Genomic DNA, 15,461 nt, shown 5'->3' with positions numbered 1-15,461 from the left:
TATATATATATATATATATATATATATATATATATATATATATATATATATATATATATATATATATATATATATATATATATACGTATATATATGTGTGTGCATATATATATAAACAAAAAGAGGAAATTTGAACAAATGAAAAACAATAAGCAATTAACCCAAGAAAAGGAAAATATAGTGAACAGAACCTGAGTAAGATTCTGCGTCAAGCGTATTCGTCACTTCTTCTGTTTCTAAATAAAGTAACGTGAGAGTTGAGAAAAATGAATTGATAAAATTAAGACGTTAAATCTAATCCAAACAAATTCCTAACATGTGAAGTAATTAAAGTAAATACCTGTCAATAATAACGCTGGATTTTCTTCTGGATTTTCGATTTCGGGTGCAATTGGTAGAAACCAAAGTGGGCCACGTTTAGCAGTTAAATCAGTGACGTACATGCTACCATCATCATCTTCATCCGAACTACAGTACACAGCGTTTGGTTTGAGGGTTACAACGTCAACAATTTCGTCGTCCTCTACCTAATTAAGACATTCACTTTAAATTGTTAACTTTAACACTGTAATATTATTACATTTAATAATACTATTAAATTATTACACGCACGAAAAGAATATGACAAGAATAAAACCCAAAATTTAGTCAATATGATCCGCAACCCTTAATAACTTATTTTCCATCTAATTCAATTCAAATTTTGCAAAGACTTTGGAAGTTTGTGGAGTTGGTTCATCTGCATCTTCATCCTCCAAATCGAATTCCGACTCTTTTTCGATATATTTCACATTTTCTTCCAGTTCAGTGAATTCAGGTGCAAAAGCGCTCCAATTTTCAACATGAGCCTAAAAATTTTGATATTTTTCTTCTAAAAACTCAGTGGACAGCAAAAAATTAAATAGAAAGGAAAAGAAACTAACCTGAGTCCAAACGGAAACAAGACCATTAGCAATTGAAAGTATGATGGGGCGCGTAGGATGCCATTGCACATCATGTAAAGTCTCACCCTGAAATTATAGAAAAATGAAATTTTGATTACTATATGCATTTTTCAATAGATACTCAATCACTTATTCATTGCTGAATGAATTAGCAAATTTGACCGAGAGAAGTCATTTCAAGTTTTTATGAATTTAAGCAATGTAATGTTCAACTTGTATCACCTTTGTGCCATGCAACATTTTGATTAAACTTCCAGAATTCCTTTCCCAAATATACAACGAATGCGCTTTAGTACTAGCGCCACAGATGTAATCACCATCGTTTGACACACATATTGCTTTCCATGAAGCATGAAAATACTTATAGTTGGAGTTTTAAAATAAGAATTCCAGAATTCCAAACCCCACTCGCGAACTCCATGTCATTCAATAGCACAAAAACTTGACACATACTAGATTCTAACTTGACAACGAAATTAATTCAAAGCCAAATACGCTAAAACAAATCTATACATTTTAACTCTTTAACATTGGTAACATTTGAATCAAGAAAACAGTGGTGTTTTAGCATTTACATAATTACTATTACCTTTGTTTCCTACAGTTAGTAATTAAGGAAGCAAATTCTGAGGAACTTGCTAGAACAGTAACAATATAATTTAAGGTAGTGAAACGGAATAAGATTTATGTCAGTTAGTACTTATAACCCCAGGCAACAATATAAAGCAGAAACAAACTTTATTGATTATATCTAAAAGCTTCTGCAGTGGCTCAACAATAGCTCCATGATGTTTTTTCAGTAAAACATCCAGCTTGTAAGTCCTAATGATACGATCCTGAGAATTTGTTAATAAGAAATCACCTCGACGTGTTAGCAATACATTTTTAATCTGAAAACAGCACAATTAAAATTTTGCACACACCAAAAATTTGAATAAATGCTTTTCGATAATAACAGCAACTACAGGCTTATAAAAAAACTTTCTTTTATCTCCACTAGTCCGTCAGAGATCTGCTGAAAGCTTGAATGAATTTGAACATCCAACCTTTCTGCATTCATCCAAGTCCTATTTTTCTCATCAAAAAGAAAAAAAAATGATAAATAACCTGATGTGTGGCATTTTGTTTCACAAATGTGATCAATTCTAATGTTTGGGCACTGTAAAAAGCAATACGTCCTTTACTACTACCGGTAACGATGTATTTTCCTCTACGATCAAATGTTCCCACGGTAACCTCTCCGGGCTGATCATCGATTTCATCAGGAAACTTTATCTAAAAACAAAGCAGACTATCTTGTCCTCGCTAGTTTATTAAAAAAAAAAATTATATCCTTCTGATTTAATATTATCATCGAGCACGTTGACTAATGCTCAACATTCTCACAGACTCCATTCTGAACGTCAGCCAAAAATTGCAGAGATACGAAGGTTTCCTTTATCTGCAAGGGACAAAACAATGGCTGGTAAATTTAATAAAAATCTTGTATCCTTAACTACCTTCAATCCCTTTTAGGAAATGACTCATGTTTAGCTCAAAATTTATGCAAAAAAATTTTACTTCTGTCTGCAGTTTCGCTTCCAAATCTAGGAGCACTGGATTAGCACCCAAATAAATAACCAATATGTGTTTATCATTGCTGGAAATTAAATCATTCAAGGAAGACTAGATAAAAAGACAGATGCGATTTCCTATTACTCAATATGATTCAACATAAATATTTAAAAATGAATACAAGGTTTTCAACATTGCATTTTTTAAAGCTGTTAGACATAGAAGATAACAGAAAAAATGATGCAGCAATAACGAACCGCGGATTGAATGTTGCACAAAGAACGGGGGAACCGTAAATTTGTCGTTCAATTCGAGATCCTTCTAGAACATCCCAGATTGCTACGGACCAATCGTTACTTGCTGTCAATAATTTACGGCCATCACGTGACCAACTTAGTGATGTAATAGAATAACCATGACAAACCCAACTCTGAAATACTCCTCAGGTTTCATGGCCTTATGAAACAATGGCTAGTGACAAATCATAGCAAATATAGAATGGCACAAAAATACAGTGTTTGGGAAAAAGATAATTAAAACGGTTACCGTTGCTCAGATAATATTACGAAAAATCACTTTAACGACTCCTTTGGTTATGAGATCGAAAATGTAAACACGACCATCAATACTCCCAACGGCAATCAGTGAACCCCAACGATTGAATTTACAGCAATTTGCGGAACCTTGTTGAGTATCCAACGCACCATCCAACTCCTCCGGAAAACATACTCCGAAATTCTTATCCAACAATTCGGAGTTCATCATTTCGGTTCTTCTGTAATGGATGATGTCAGCTCATGTCCACACCTACATAGGATTTAACGAATGTTTACTTCTCAATCGTAAACTTTTTCACTCCCAACTGCAATAACAGTGTGCCATATCTGCACACTCTTCCACCTCGAACAACAGCCTGTTAACTATCAACCGCACCCCGTATCACAATTGTCCATCCAACATGTACAACTCCCTCGAAACGGACATTTGCATTCTCGTAGCATGTTACGAACTGTGATTGACGCCATACCAAAGTGACAAGGTTTGCTGACGTTCTTGACCCGTTTTAAAAGTTAAGTTTGGTGATATCCTGTTAGTTAATTCATTAAGAAGGAATGCTGACATTGTATGTCATATTTCCTATCAGTTTGAATCCACACATGGGTTGTTACGTCTATTTTCAAAAAAGACTTTAAAATGTCGAGCAACAACCTTCTAACTATCAATCGCACCCCGTATCACAATTATCCTACCATCTCAACGAACTAAACTATATTACCGGAGGAGAGTTGCCTTCATCACATCCAGTCATGAAATCCGTCATTTATCTCTTATGCAATCCTGAATACACCAAACATTTTTAGCCTGGTATCGTATTATTGACGATCTATTCAAAATCAGCAGTAAGGAATTGGATGAAGGTAGGAGAGTACTGCTTTAAAAGCTGTCGATGTCCGTACACCAAAAATATGCCCACTACACCTTATCATGCTTCCATAGGATGTTACATTCAAACAGTTTCATGGCGCCCTCCAATTTTCGTTACAGTAGCCTCAAATTTGGAGGAGATGATTGAAGAGATTTCACCATAAAGATAAATTGTAAATCCCGGAGCTTAAAACTGCCATTACTCGCCGAGGACCACTTCAAATGCTTCATGTGTATATGTGGTCTTCATATCCAAGATTCGTCTTCTGCTTAACAAAATCAGAAACGAAGTCGGTCTCGACATCGCAAGCGGATGCGCTATTTTGCCCAAAACGTGACACTGGATTGGTCATTTTTCCGCGATTATACGAAGCCATGAATTATTCATCTGATTGTCCTAATAAAAATTAGTCTATCTCGATGTTAAAGAGCAATCCATAAGCAAAGTTTTCGTTTCATTTTCTCTTCTTTGAATCTAAGAAATATGCATACAACTCAAGTGGTATAAGAAATCAAATTATACGAATTAATCGAATTTATACGCGCTGGTATTTTTTAAAAAATTCTTTCGTTATTTGCTCTTTTCATCAATAATTGTCCAGCTAATTTCCAAAATAGCACTTCCTCAAGTCTTAAATGATATCCTGGCAGCCTTTCCATAACTTTTTGGGCAACAGCCATTTCGCTGATATTGATTTACTTTGTTTACTAAAATTCACATCTACTGAATTCCAGTACTTTCTGTTTGTTTTCCCTATCCTCATTTCAGTGGTCAGGTTGAACGCTTTGTAAGCGTTATCGAAAAGGGTACAGAAATGTTGTTGCAGACTGCTTTTTGCAAATCCCAACGCCGTATACTGTCATGGCTGGATGGCAGTTTGTGACGCTTCTTGGGATGCTATATAAATTGAGTTGGTATTCGTTAATTTTTTTCGATCCACTCTTTGGAATTTTATTGTTATCGTGGTTTGTTTGCTCAGTCTCAAATAAATGTCATTGTCCTGTTTTACGGCACAGCAACTTGCGTATGCCACTGAATTCCGGAATTTTATGATTGCATCACTATAATGACTTGAGGGCTATTCATCTACCGAACGACATCAGCTGTAAAAGTATTTTATTTCTCTAAAAAGTTGAGGAAGGTAATGTAGAACGTTCATAAACATACGAAGAATTTGTGGCCAATAGTGAGACATTATAATTTGGCTTTGATGCTTGAGATTAACATACAATGATAGCATCAACAATATTTTTGGGATGTCAGCGATATCTGCAATGTTCTCAGTGAAACACTTCAGTGTTGTTCCAGGTGACTACTGTTTGACAATATAAGCAGTAGGTTAGAGCTGACTGAGCCTGTTACGCAGTGGTTCCATAAAGAAAATCTGGTTTTCATCGGCGCTAACTTAAACCATCAACATCTCGAAAATCTTGAGCGAAGACCGAAATTCTTCAGTTAGATTCGAAATTTAACTGAATATGTAGAGTTTTTTAATGCTGTCTCCTGTATTACATCCATATTTTAACCGTGTGAAAATAAAATTAAAGAAGACTGTGATTTAAGTCCCCGAAACCTTCCGCATACTTCACGTGATTTATGCCCGGTGTTTGTTTGATAAGTAAACTTCGCTGTAAGTAGAACTTTCGGTAAAAAAGCAATTACTTTCGTCAATGAATATAATTGACTTAAGCCATCCAAGTAATTTTTTTTCTGGAAAAACTCAATTTTTGTTTGGAAAACTCAATTTTCCATCAAATGTTTTTTTTTGAATATTCCGTTCAGAGGTGAGTGACACCGCTGTGATGTTTTTACCTCACTCTTCTTAGTATATGAAATATGCGTAAAGATTAGATTTTAGAGTAGATTAGATAGATAAATAAATAGATAGATAGATTAGATAGATAGATAAATAGATAAATAGATAGATAGATTAGATAGATAGATAGATAAATAGATAGATAGGTAGATTAGATAAATAGATAGATAGACAGATAGATAGATTAGATAGATAGATAAATAGATAGATAGACAGATTAGATAGATAGATAGATAAATAGATAGATAGATAGATAGATTAGATAGATAGATATATTTAATTATTATAATACCTGCCAGATGCAAATTGATAAGACAAAATAATAAATGAGTTATAAATAAACAATCAGCTAACAAATTCCTTGTCGTTGCCTTTGACTGTCAGTTTGTTGATAGGTTGCGGTAATGGTTGGAGATATAAGAGTTTGTCCTTCGTTGAGTTGAGGATATGTTGTATAGAATGTATCTAACGAAAGAAAGAAATATTGTAATCTGCCATCCATAGTGGTGGATATGCAAAGAAAACGTTGTGTTCTGCTTGATTGTTAAGATTGACTGTGTAGGATTTTTTCTATATATATATTATAGGATTAGAGGAGAAGCTGGAGCTTTTGTATGCTTTACCGGGATTATCAAAGAGGTGTGGTGCCCCTCACATGGTACATTCTATAACCATGAATAAATACTGAGATATCTTTTTGATATTCCAACCATTGTTAGCTTATATCTTCCTCACTGTCTTGATTTTACTTACAGGATTTCACCATCCTATCTGGTAGATATCGTAGAGATTTTATTAGAGTGTAACTTTAATTCCGGTAATCCGACAGGTCTTGAATTCATTCTGCATCTGTGACTCCACATTATTTGTATTTTTAGATTCCCTTGATCGACAGCTAGTTTTTTTACAATATAGATCCTACAAATTTCTATCGTGTGATGACTCAACATTTTAGGGTTTCTTCTAGGACTGTTCCATTATTCTACTGCACATCTGATAGTGAGCCCAGAGACTTCATTATTACCAACTAAAATGAAATCTATTTTCAGTTATTCAAAACTTGAGAAAATTTCTGAAAACATCTTAAAGAACCGAACTCAATTAATTTAATTTTGAAAGCACTTCCAAAATGACGAGTTCATCACCACTGCAAAAACATCATTTTTTTCTTCCAGTTCCGGAATTTTAACTATAAGTTTAAAATTTTCTCGTAACCATTTTGGTAAAGAAATTCTTGCTGAAAGCATTAAATCATGTTGCTCGATTTTCTATTATCATTATACCTACTCTTAACACTTCCTCCAACATTAGTTTCCAAAGTGACGAGTTCATCGCTGCAAAAGCATCAGTGGTGTTAGAGAAGCTGCATTACTGATAAAAACGATGACTACTTTTCCTTATCAGTCCTCATATTCAAACAGAAAGGACTCATTAACAGGAAGCAGAATTTTGACGACTTGTTCTCAGTTTCGATATTTACATTAGAGTTCTTTTCCTCCTTTTTTCTCTATTATTGTAAAAATAAACTAAAAATAATGTGCAGAAACATGAAATGATTGCGTAATTGTAAAAGACATACTATTTTCAGTATAAATTATTACTTTTCTGCATTTTCGTACTGTATATGCTTCTTCGCTCCAAAGCTTTGCTCAGTTTTCATCGAATGATGAAACGTTAATGAATTTTTATTTGGAAGGCTTCAGTAACTTTATCTCATTTATCACGATATTTTAACACTCTATGATTGCATTTGAGAAGGGATGTAATACTTGTGTCAATTAAAGGGTGAAATTATTATTATACATTCTTTCTCAAGATTATTTCAGTTAAATTTTTATTGTGAGGTTATATTTGCAAAATCCAACGGAATAACCACAATTGACAGGGTTCTCTGCAACATTTGATTAACTCATTGCTAATGAAAGTTAGTAAATCATGTTAAATCAATTCTTTAATTAAATGAAAATTGGCTGTTTTAAGCGGGTGTTATCAAATTTAATTTACGAACGGATAAATAAATAACAAAGCAACTACCGATAATTGACGCTAATTTATTGCCTTTTTGTTCTGAATTTTTTCAAATAGTGTAATGATAATTATTGGTTAAAAGCTGTAGTTTGATCACGAATTCGATATTTCTCCCTCATTTGACCAAATGTGATTTCGTTTCCATCTATGTCGCATATTTCGATGTTAATTTAACACCATGGTCGTGTATTCCAACTGTCCAAGATAACTTTAAAGGTTAAGATAAGTTTGCTGAGACGAAAAGTTTATGTGATGCAGGGCCGTTGGTAGCGTCAAATTACGGAACTTTTTATACCGAATATTTCTTCCATTTCAGATCGTTTACGAGCTTTCTCTTTTGAAGAATTCGAGAAGTTTGACAAGTTTTTTGAGCAGTAGAAAGTGGATTTAACATGGGCCTATCACCGTATTTATTATCCTTATCGATAGCTGCGTGTTTTAATGGAAATTTTCAACAAGCATATTTACTGTCCATACTGAATCAGCCATATCTAGAAATACAGCAGGTAGCTGCATTTTGCTTGCCTGTCAAATTTTCAGATTTTTCCAAAATTCAAAAAAGTTGTTGGAAAGAAAATCGGGAAATTTTTTTTGCGAAAAGTTAGTTGACCAGTCATAAGTTTAAGTTCATCAATGAGTCAACAATAGCACGATCTGGAAAATCGATTGATCCATTGGCTTTGGATTTTCTTTGGTCGTTAATCAATGCAATGAATCCCATTTCTGGTATTGTTGGTCAAATGATTGCTTATCTGATTTGTGATCGAATCGGCCGTCGTTGGACTGCTATCACTTCCTGTCTCATTGCTATTCCTGGTAGGTATCATAATGGATCAGCGTTTTACTTTACAATCAGTAAGTGTATCTCAGATAACAAGCAATGATAAGGTTTTTATATAGGTTTAATACTATGTCATTTTGTGTCATCACTAAACACTGTCAAGATTGCTTCACTTCGCTAAGTTATCTTCTTAATGTATAGGCCAAATTTGCTCGACAAATTATCCGACAATGAATACATACCCTTTTTCAGCATTACTACTTTCGATGTTGACGCGGTTATCTTTCCCCTACTATGAAACACTGGTAATTGGTCGTTTTTTTTGGGGTACAGCGAATGGAATTGCAATCGTTGTGCAAACCGTTTGGGTTGTAGAAAGTGCGTCAACTACGCAACGGGGATTTGTCAATTCCTGGCAGGAAGTAATCGCTACAGTCGGTCAGCTCATTTGATTTCAATGTTATTACTGGCAAAAAATACAGAGATGTCTCGCTTGTTTTGAGTTCTGAAACTGTTGGCGAATTTTCAGCAACTTTTTTCTCCTTTTTCTACTTACTTTCTCAATTCATCAAATGTAAAACTGACTTCAGTACTCTTCAAGTAATGAAAATAAGCCTATGATAAATGAAACAATTCTGGTTAACTCTTAAAAACATGTTGGCAGTTTAATAATGACGCCGAAAATGCCCGAATACTTTCAATTTTCAAATTTTTCAGTTAAATTTCTTTTTTCACAGTTTCAAAAGACTGTTTAAATATTTCAATACTAAATAAGTAATTCAATACTTGTAAATTTCTCATTTCATATTGAAATACTGTAAACTCTACAGGTAACTTATTAACGCAGTTATTTGGAGTACTCCTATCAACATCGGATTTGTGGCCGTTTATGTTCACGGTACCTCTTACTGTTACTGTTGTCTCCCTAGTGGTATTTATCCGAATGCATGAATCACCCCAGTACGCGCTGATGTTCCGTCATAATCGACAAGAAGTATGTATTATTTTTAGTTCAACAATTTAATACTTAATTTAAGCTCTATAAACAAAGACGACACTGGATTTCGTGTTGATTTCCTGCAATTGTCGTCGATGAATTTCTCTAATTATTTTGAAAAGTAAAATGCCAAGTGGAATGAAAGGTATCAGTTATGCCTAATTGATCTTTGAGTACATTCCATTTTTTTCTGCTTGGCTTTATTTTACAGAAAGCAAACAGATTTTTTATTTAAATTCTAAAATTTTGCAATTAATTTTTGAATTTACGACTAAATTTAAATTAAAACAAATCACTTTTAAAACAGAACCATCGCAGGCTGCAGTTGCAATTCGTGCCTATCACGGCCTCAAAAAGGATATAGAGATCGATGAAGAAATAATAAAATATGAGGAGGACGGTCAAAGGAAGGAAAAGCAGGAAAAAGGTATGGGTAAAACAATGCAGCCGAATGGTTTGGAAATTATGTTTATGCCATGGAAGGCGAATGATCCACTTTCAGCAATTATACGATTAGGAGCTTGGATCGGGATTATGGTCAAGGTAGCTTAGCAATTTCAATCGCAGTGAAGTTCATCTACTCACTTTCAGATTTTATTATCAAATACTTTTTTGGATTTTTCAAATAAAGGCACAAACTTTTAAGCTTGAAACTTCCGTGAACTCTCCAAATTTGGAATCATTCCACTGATAACTTGTGATTTGTTTCAGATTGCTTATGTATTTACGGGAGCTCGAGTTATCCGGTCATTTAATACATTTATTTACTATGATTTGGGCAGATGGCAAAAAACATTCTCTCAGGTCTTGAAATATTTCATTGCTCATTTTCATAATGATTTAATTCTATTAGAAAAGGAGTGGATTACTGATAGAGTTATTAACTATAACAATAAATAAACCACAGCGATATTCGGTATAGTTACGTTTCCAACGTAGAGCTGATGTGAAGAGTTAGATTAACCGACACCTTTGTTTTCACTGCTTCGGATTGTATATTTTCCAGAGCCTGGAGCTTGCTGAGGTATATTCTACTTTGGTCTTTACTTCTACTATACACTGGATGTGTAACTGCAAGATAGGCCTTTCCGATTAGAAGATAAAATTGCATGGATGATTTTAGCTCTTCGAGAACGAGAAAATAGTTTTAACGGAAAAGACGGTTCACAAATTACAGATTATCGGTTTGGTAGCGTTTTTTGCTTAATTTAAAAACCTTTGTTTAATAATTGTATCTAAACGAAATGCTTGCAGTGGGGTTCACTGGCCAATACAGTTATTAGACTACCTCTATCATTGATACCAATATTTATCATTGAGCGTGTTGGACGACGACCAATGTTGATCATATCTGAATTCGTCAGCATATTAGCTCTCTCAATGACAATAGTTTCTGTTGTAGTTGGTAAAGCAGCAAAGGTACCATTTTCAGTGGATGTAAATATTTCGTACAGCGCAATTTACATTTGTAGAAAAGCGAAGTATTTTATGATGGCCTTGGGAAGGAGATCCATTCATTAATTTCAAAATTTTATTACATTGCATTTATAATCAGAAGAGTTTCTATTGAAACCATTCATAATATGATTGCACTTTCAGTTTGGAACACTGACAGGTGTATCGATAATTTTGTTTGTAACATCACTTGGTATTGGATCAATATCGAGGTTTTATTCAGCTGAATTGGTACCAAAAAGCATGATACTTCGAACGGTCACTATTCTATCATTAATCGAATCATTTACTAAAATAGTATTAGATTTTGGATTCTATCCACTCGCAACAACCACCTGTGGATATTCATTCCTAATTTTTATTTTTCCATCCATTGTATTTCTTATCCTTATCATACTTTACTGTCCCGAAACTAAGAAACGATCGGTGAATGAGATCCTTAATGAAATTGCACGGAAACATGATATCGATATAGAGTTTAAAGTATAATTTCAAACAAGGTTTTTCTGAAATTTCAAAAAATCATTGTCTATTCAAACTTGGTTGAATAGTATTACACTGACATGGATTCAGAGAAAGTGAGAGAAAACGGAGCTCTCCAGTTGAAGGGTGATCTATGAAGGCAGTGCAAGTATTTCAGTTTTTCAAAATTCAAAAAAAAACAAACATAATTCTTTTGCATATCGTTATCATTCCTGTTTTTGATGGTGATGATGATGTTGTTACCTCATTATTGCCATTATGCATAATTGAGGTTCTTTCTCATTTTACACTTGTGTTAGTTTCCAAACACCGATCAACTTCTGCTTACCGCAGCCGCAACTATGTTATTGCCGCAAACAAATTTCATAAACTCAGTTTTGTCTGAGTAAAATGTTGTTAACGAAATAGCACTTGCTGTCAAATAGAAAATGAAATCAGCTGGAAATCAATGACCTATCTTCTTTCATTACCGATTTATATCATCTTGAGATTCCATTTTATTGGGACTTTAATAAACAACGCAACATATTCTTGCTAAATATTCGCTTATTTTCTTTTAAATTTTGGGTGGATAAGGAGCAAAGCAAAAGATTCTGATGTGTATAGTAAGAAATTGACAGCTTTATCTGTCCGCAGCAAAGCTCATAATTTGAAAATCGATGGAAGAAGTTGGCCCTTCAAATCTCAAAATAAAATTTAGAAATCATTTGCTATGGACAGATTATATAAAGACTGAACGACTAAAAAGTGTTTCTTAGGACTAAGTGGAAAAAGTACAATGGCATAACATATATTTTATTTCTGAAAACTTGCAGAGACATGAATGAAAATGGCTTGAATTATAGGAAGACAGTTTTGTGATTCAATTATCACAATATCTGGTATCACTCTCTGCACTTGCCAATTTTTTGATAACCAATTTGAATGAACGGATAAAAGATTAGAATTGCAGAATCGATCTGAATCTGACCTAAAATTGAACTGTGGAGGTTTCAGATTTCACCATTTATTCATTGATAATGATTTATATTGAAATGTATGCCCTTCCTTGCAATGTCTGAATTTCTTTTTACTTTGCTATATTTTAACTTTTTCTTATGTGAAATTTGCAGGAATTGTACTTGTTTACTTCTTTTTATATTAATTTACATATCCTTTCTGGTCTTTATTTGGAAATTTCCATTTTTATTTGAATTTCGTTCCAAATTTATCGAAATTTAACGGTTTACTCCTCCTTTTCCACCTTTTCGCAGTCTTTAATGAGATGTTATCATTGAGTAGCCAATGAGCAAGCGGATAAGAACTGATTGATTTCCTTTTCATAACTACTTATAGAGCTAGTGCCATTATTTAGGATGGATTGAAAACTATTTTCGATGTGGTTTCTTCTACTCAACTTTTTCAGGGTATCTGCAATGTAGCATATGATCGACGCAAGATAATGTATCTGACTATGGACTTGGATTAGGTGTCTTCCGTGCATAATCCTTTGGTACTTTAGTATTCTGTTGTTTGTTAACTTAAATATAATTTACGAAAAGTTGATAAAAATAAAAGTGGATAACTAATTAAATAATTGATTCTTTTCTTGGGTTCTTCCCTATTTAAATTTAAGCATAAAATGTCCCATCCCAGCACCTTATTGGCTTGCAGATATTTTATGCAATAATATACCTTTCGTTGGAAAACTTTTCATTGGAGCTAAAGAAGGAACAAGTTCCAGACTGGACGGTCCCAGACCAGTTCTTTGTATTCAGTAACCGGTAATGCCAGTAATGCATTTCCACTACCTTAGAGATACTTTAAGAGTCTTATTCTGCTTCCTATTTCATTTCCTACCATTAGAATTGAAATTTTTTTCGGACATTCACATTTTAGGGTGCGACCATTACCACCCCATGCACCGGAACCAGTAGATGTTGTTGCTTGAGAAAAAAACTTTGCACGGTGAACCACTTTTTCCCAAAGGTTACTTTAAATGATAGTAATGCTGTTTGTGTCATCATGAATAAAGTAATGTTTGGTAAGCAGGAAATACAGCGCCACTTACTAGACCAGATATTTGTCTGATCTCACTATGCCAGGACAGCGAGCGCAAATTCGCAACTAATATACGCTTGATAAAGTTATAAGTGAGTTAATTAACATAATGAGACCTTCTAAAAATTATAAATAAGTTTTGGTTGCTTTTTATGGACTTAGTTATAATGGAATTATGGCAACAAAATGATTTCTGTCTTACATTTTTCAGAATTAATTATTCCATCCGAAACGAATTTTGGAAGAGTCTTATCATCATTCAGAGCACTTGATGAAAAATCTGTATGAATTCCCGAAATGCTGGAAATAAAATAGAAAGCAGTGATAAAATATTGAAAACAAAAATTTAAGTATTGAATCCGACCCTTGATAAGAACGATTGAGTGCAGCATGCGTTTGGAAACATCGATTGAAGTAAGAGGATATTGAGGGTTCAAAATCAGAGACACTTGGTGAAGTTGATAGTTTGGTTGACTATCAACTTTCATTTTATGTCTCCTATTAGCTTGCTAATAAATGACACATACTTCTCGAATTATATTAACTAATTGCTTAATTGATTAGGATTGGTATTCATGTTATTTTCCTGATTTTGATGATTTAATTATACTGTTTTTTTCTGCTTTCCATGTTCGTTATCGCCAAATATGGTGGAAGAGTGGTAAGATTCATTGCTTCCCATAAATCTAATTTCATTCTGCTAAGCTGTTTCCATTCGATTCTATCATTCTCTTCTCTTGTTGAATTTAAATACCTGGACTGTTTTGTAAGTTACTTTGTTGAGGAGAAGAAATTCAAAAGAATCGCAGCAACAAAAGACAAGCATTAAATGAATGGTTTGCTTATTCTAATGAACACACTATCTCCAGACAAATAAAAAATGTCTCCGGGAAGCACAAAAACTGTCTGGATGCATTCCAAATAGCATCCTTGTATTGATTTTTTTATCAACTGCCTAATGCAAAAATGAAAATTGACTGATATCGATAACTGACCGTTACACGATACCGTAACCACCCATATGCCATAAACAGAGATGCATCTGATTTTCGGACTGATATATTCTTTCAAAACGTAACTTTATTTAGCGTCGTTAGAATGCAGCATATTGGCTAAAGTTTAAACAGAGATACCAGGCCATTATATTCTTCAACTTTACTTTTAAACTTGACGTAGGATACCATAAGAAGTAAAAATTCTGCTGAAGTGGCAGTAACGTGTGATTAAGGACGAGAAATATTGCAATAGAGTCATCTAGCAATAAAGCTGAAGGATCAGTAGTTATGGGTGGGTAGAAATAGTGAAAAAATATGTTGCATTAGAGTAGGAAACTAGTGGAACAGAGAGAAAAATACAAATTTTTTTTTGTCCTAAAATTTTAAAGACTGGAATAATTATTGGGAAATGAAACTAATAACTCTTTGGAATCTTTTATCCAATTAAAAGATTCCCACTTAGCTTACAAAAATAGAAATAAGAGGTGCTTATTAGAAACCAGAAGAAATTGGTACATATGTATCTGATACATTACTAATTATTATAGAAATGGCCAACTAGAACTTGTCCAGCAGAAGGAACCAAAGAAAAAAGAAATTGCGCAACAAGGAATCAATAAAGAATTTGTAATTTGTCCAATTATGCTCAAAAGCTTTCTTCATTAGAAATAGAATGAATCTTCAAGAAATGAGTAGACACTAAGAAATTTAAAGAAAAACTCTTTGTTCTCAGATTTATGGAAATGTCATTCAATTATTTTCATACATTGAATAAAATCAGAAATTCCTGACAATGAATAAGTTGAAGTTTTTTGTAACTCGTGGAGATTATTGTATCTACACCCTTTACAAATAACCCATTCAAATGTCACATCACAGATATATATATATATATATATATATATATATATATATATATATATATATATATATATATATATA

The 15,461-nt window shown here is 33.4% G+C and overlaps 2 protein-coding genes across 2 annotated transcripts; one reads left to right on the top strand and one right to left on the bottom strand.

The window, feature by feature from the left end:
- Window positions 1-156: 156 nt before the first annotated feature.
- Window positions 157-3,263, bottom strand: LOAG_07254 (hypothetical protein; the record flags this gene model as incomplete). The annotated part of the gene is made up of 9 exons (XM_003142786.1): window positions 157-236; window positions 341-527; window positions 714-848; window positions 924-1,010; window positions 1,682-1,834; window positions 2,052-2,219; window positions 2,505-2,583; window positions 2,756-2,928; window positions 3,075-3,263. 9 exons carry the CDS (start codon window positions 3,261-3,263, stop codon window positions 157-159), a joined length of 1,251 nt encoding a protein of 416 aa, XP_003142834.1.
- Window positions 3,264-8,160: 4,897 nt separating this feature from the next.
- LOAG_07251 (hypothetical protein) lies at window positions 8,161-13,414 on the top strand (the record flags this gene model as incomplete). Its single annotated transcript, XM_020447378.1, has 10 exons — window positions 8,161-8,274; window positions 8,395-8,584; window positions 8,802-8,987; window positions 9,380-9,543; window positions 9,865-10,089; window positions 10,258-10,350; window positions 10,801-10,965; window positions 11,146-11,259; window positions 13,138-13,247; window positions 13,363-13,414. 10 exons carry the CDS (start codon window positions 8,161-8,163, stop codon window positions 13,412-13,414), a joined length of 1,413 nt encoding a protein of 470 aa, XP_020302384.1.
- Between the last annotated feature and the right edge of the window lie 2,047 nt (window positions 13,415-15,461).

The sequence above is a fragment of the Loa loa genome, assembly GCF_000183805.2.
Source record: "Loa loa unplaced genomic scaffold supercont3.9, whole genome shotgun sequence".
Classification (NCBI taxonomy): Eukaryota; Metazoa; Nematoda; class Chromadorea; order Rhabditida; family Onchocercidae; genus Loa; species Loa loa.
The sequence above is the reverse complement of the archived record's forward strand: the minus strand, read 5'-3'. Positions and strand labels throughout refer to the sequence as shown.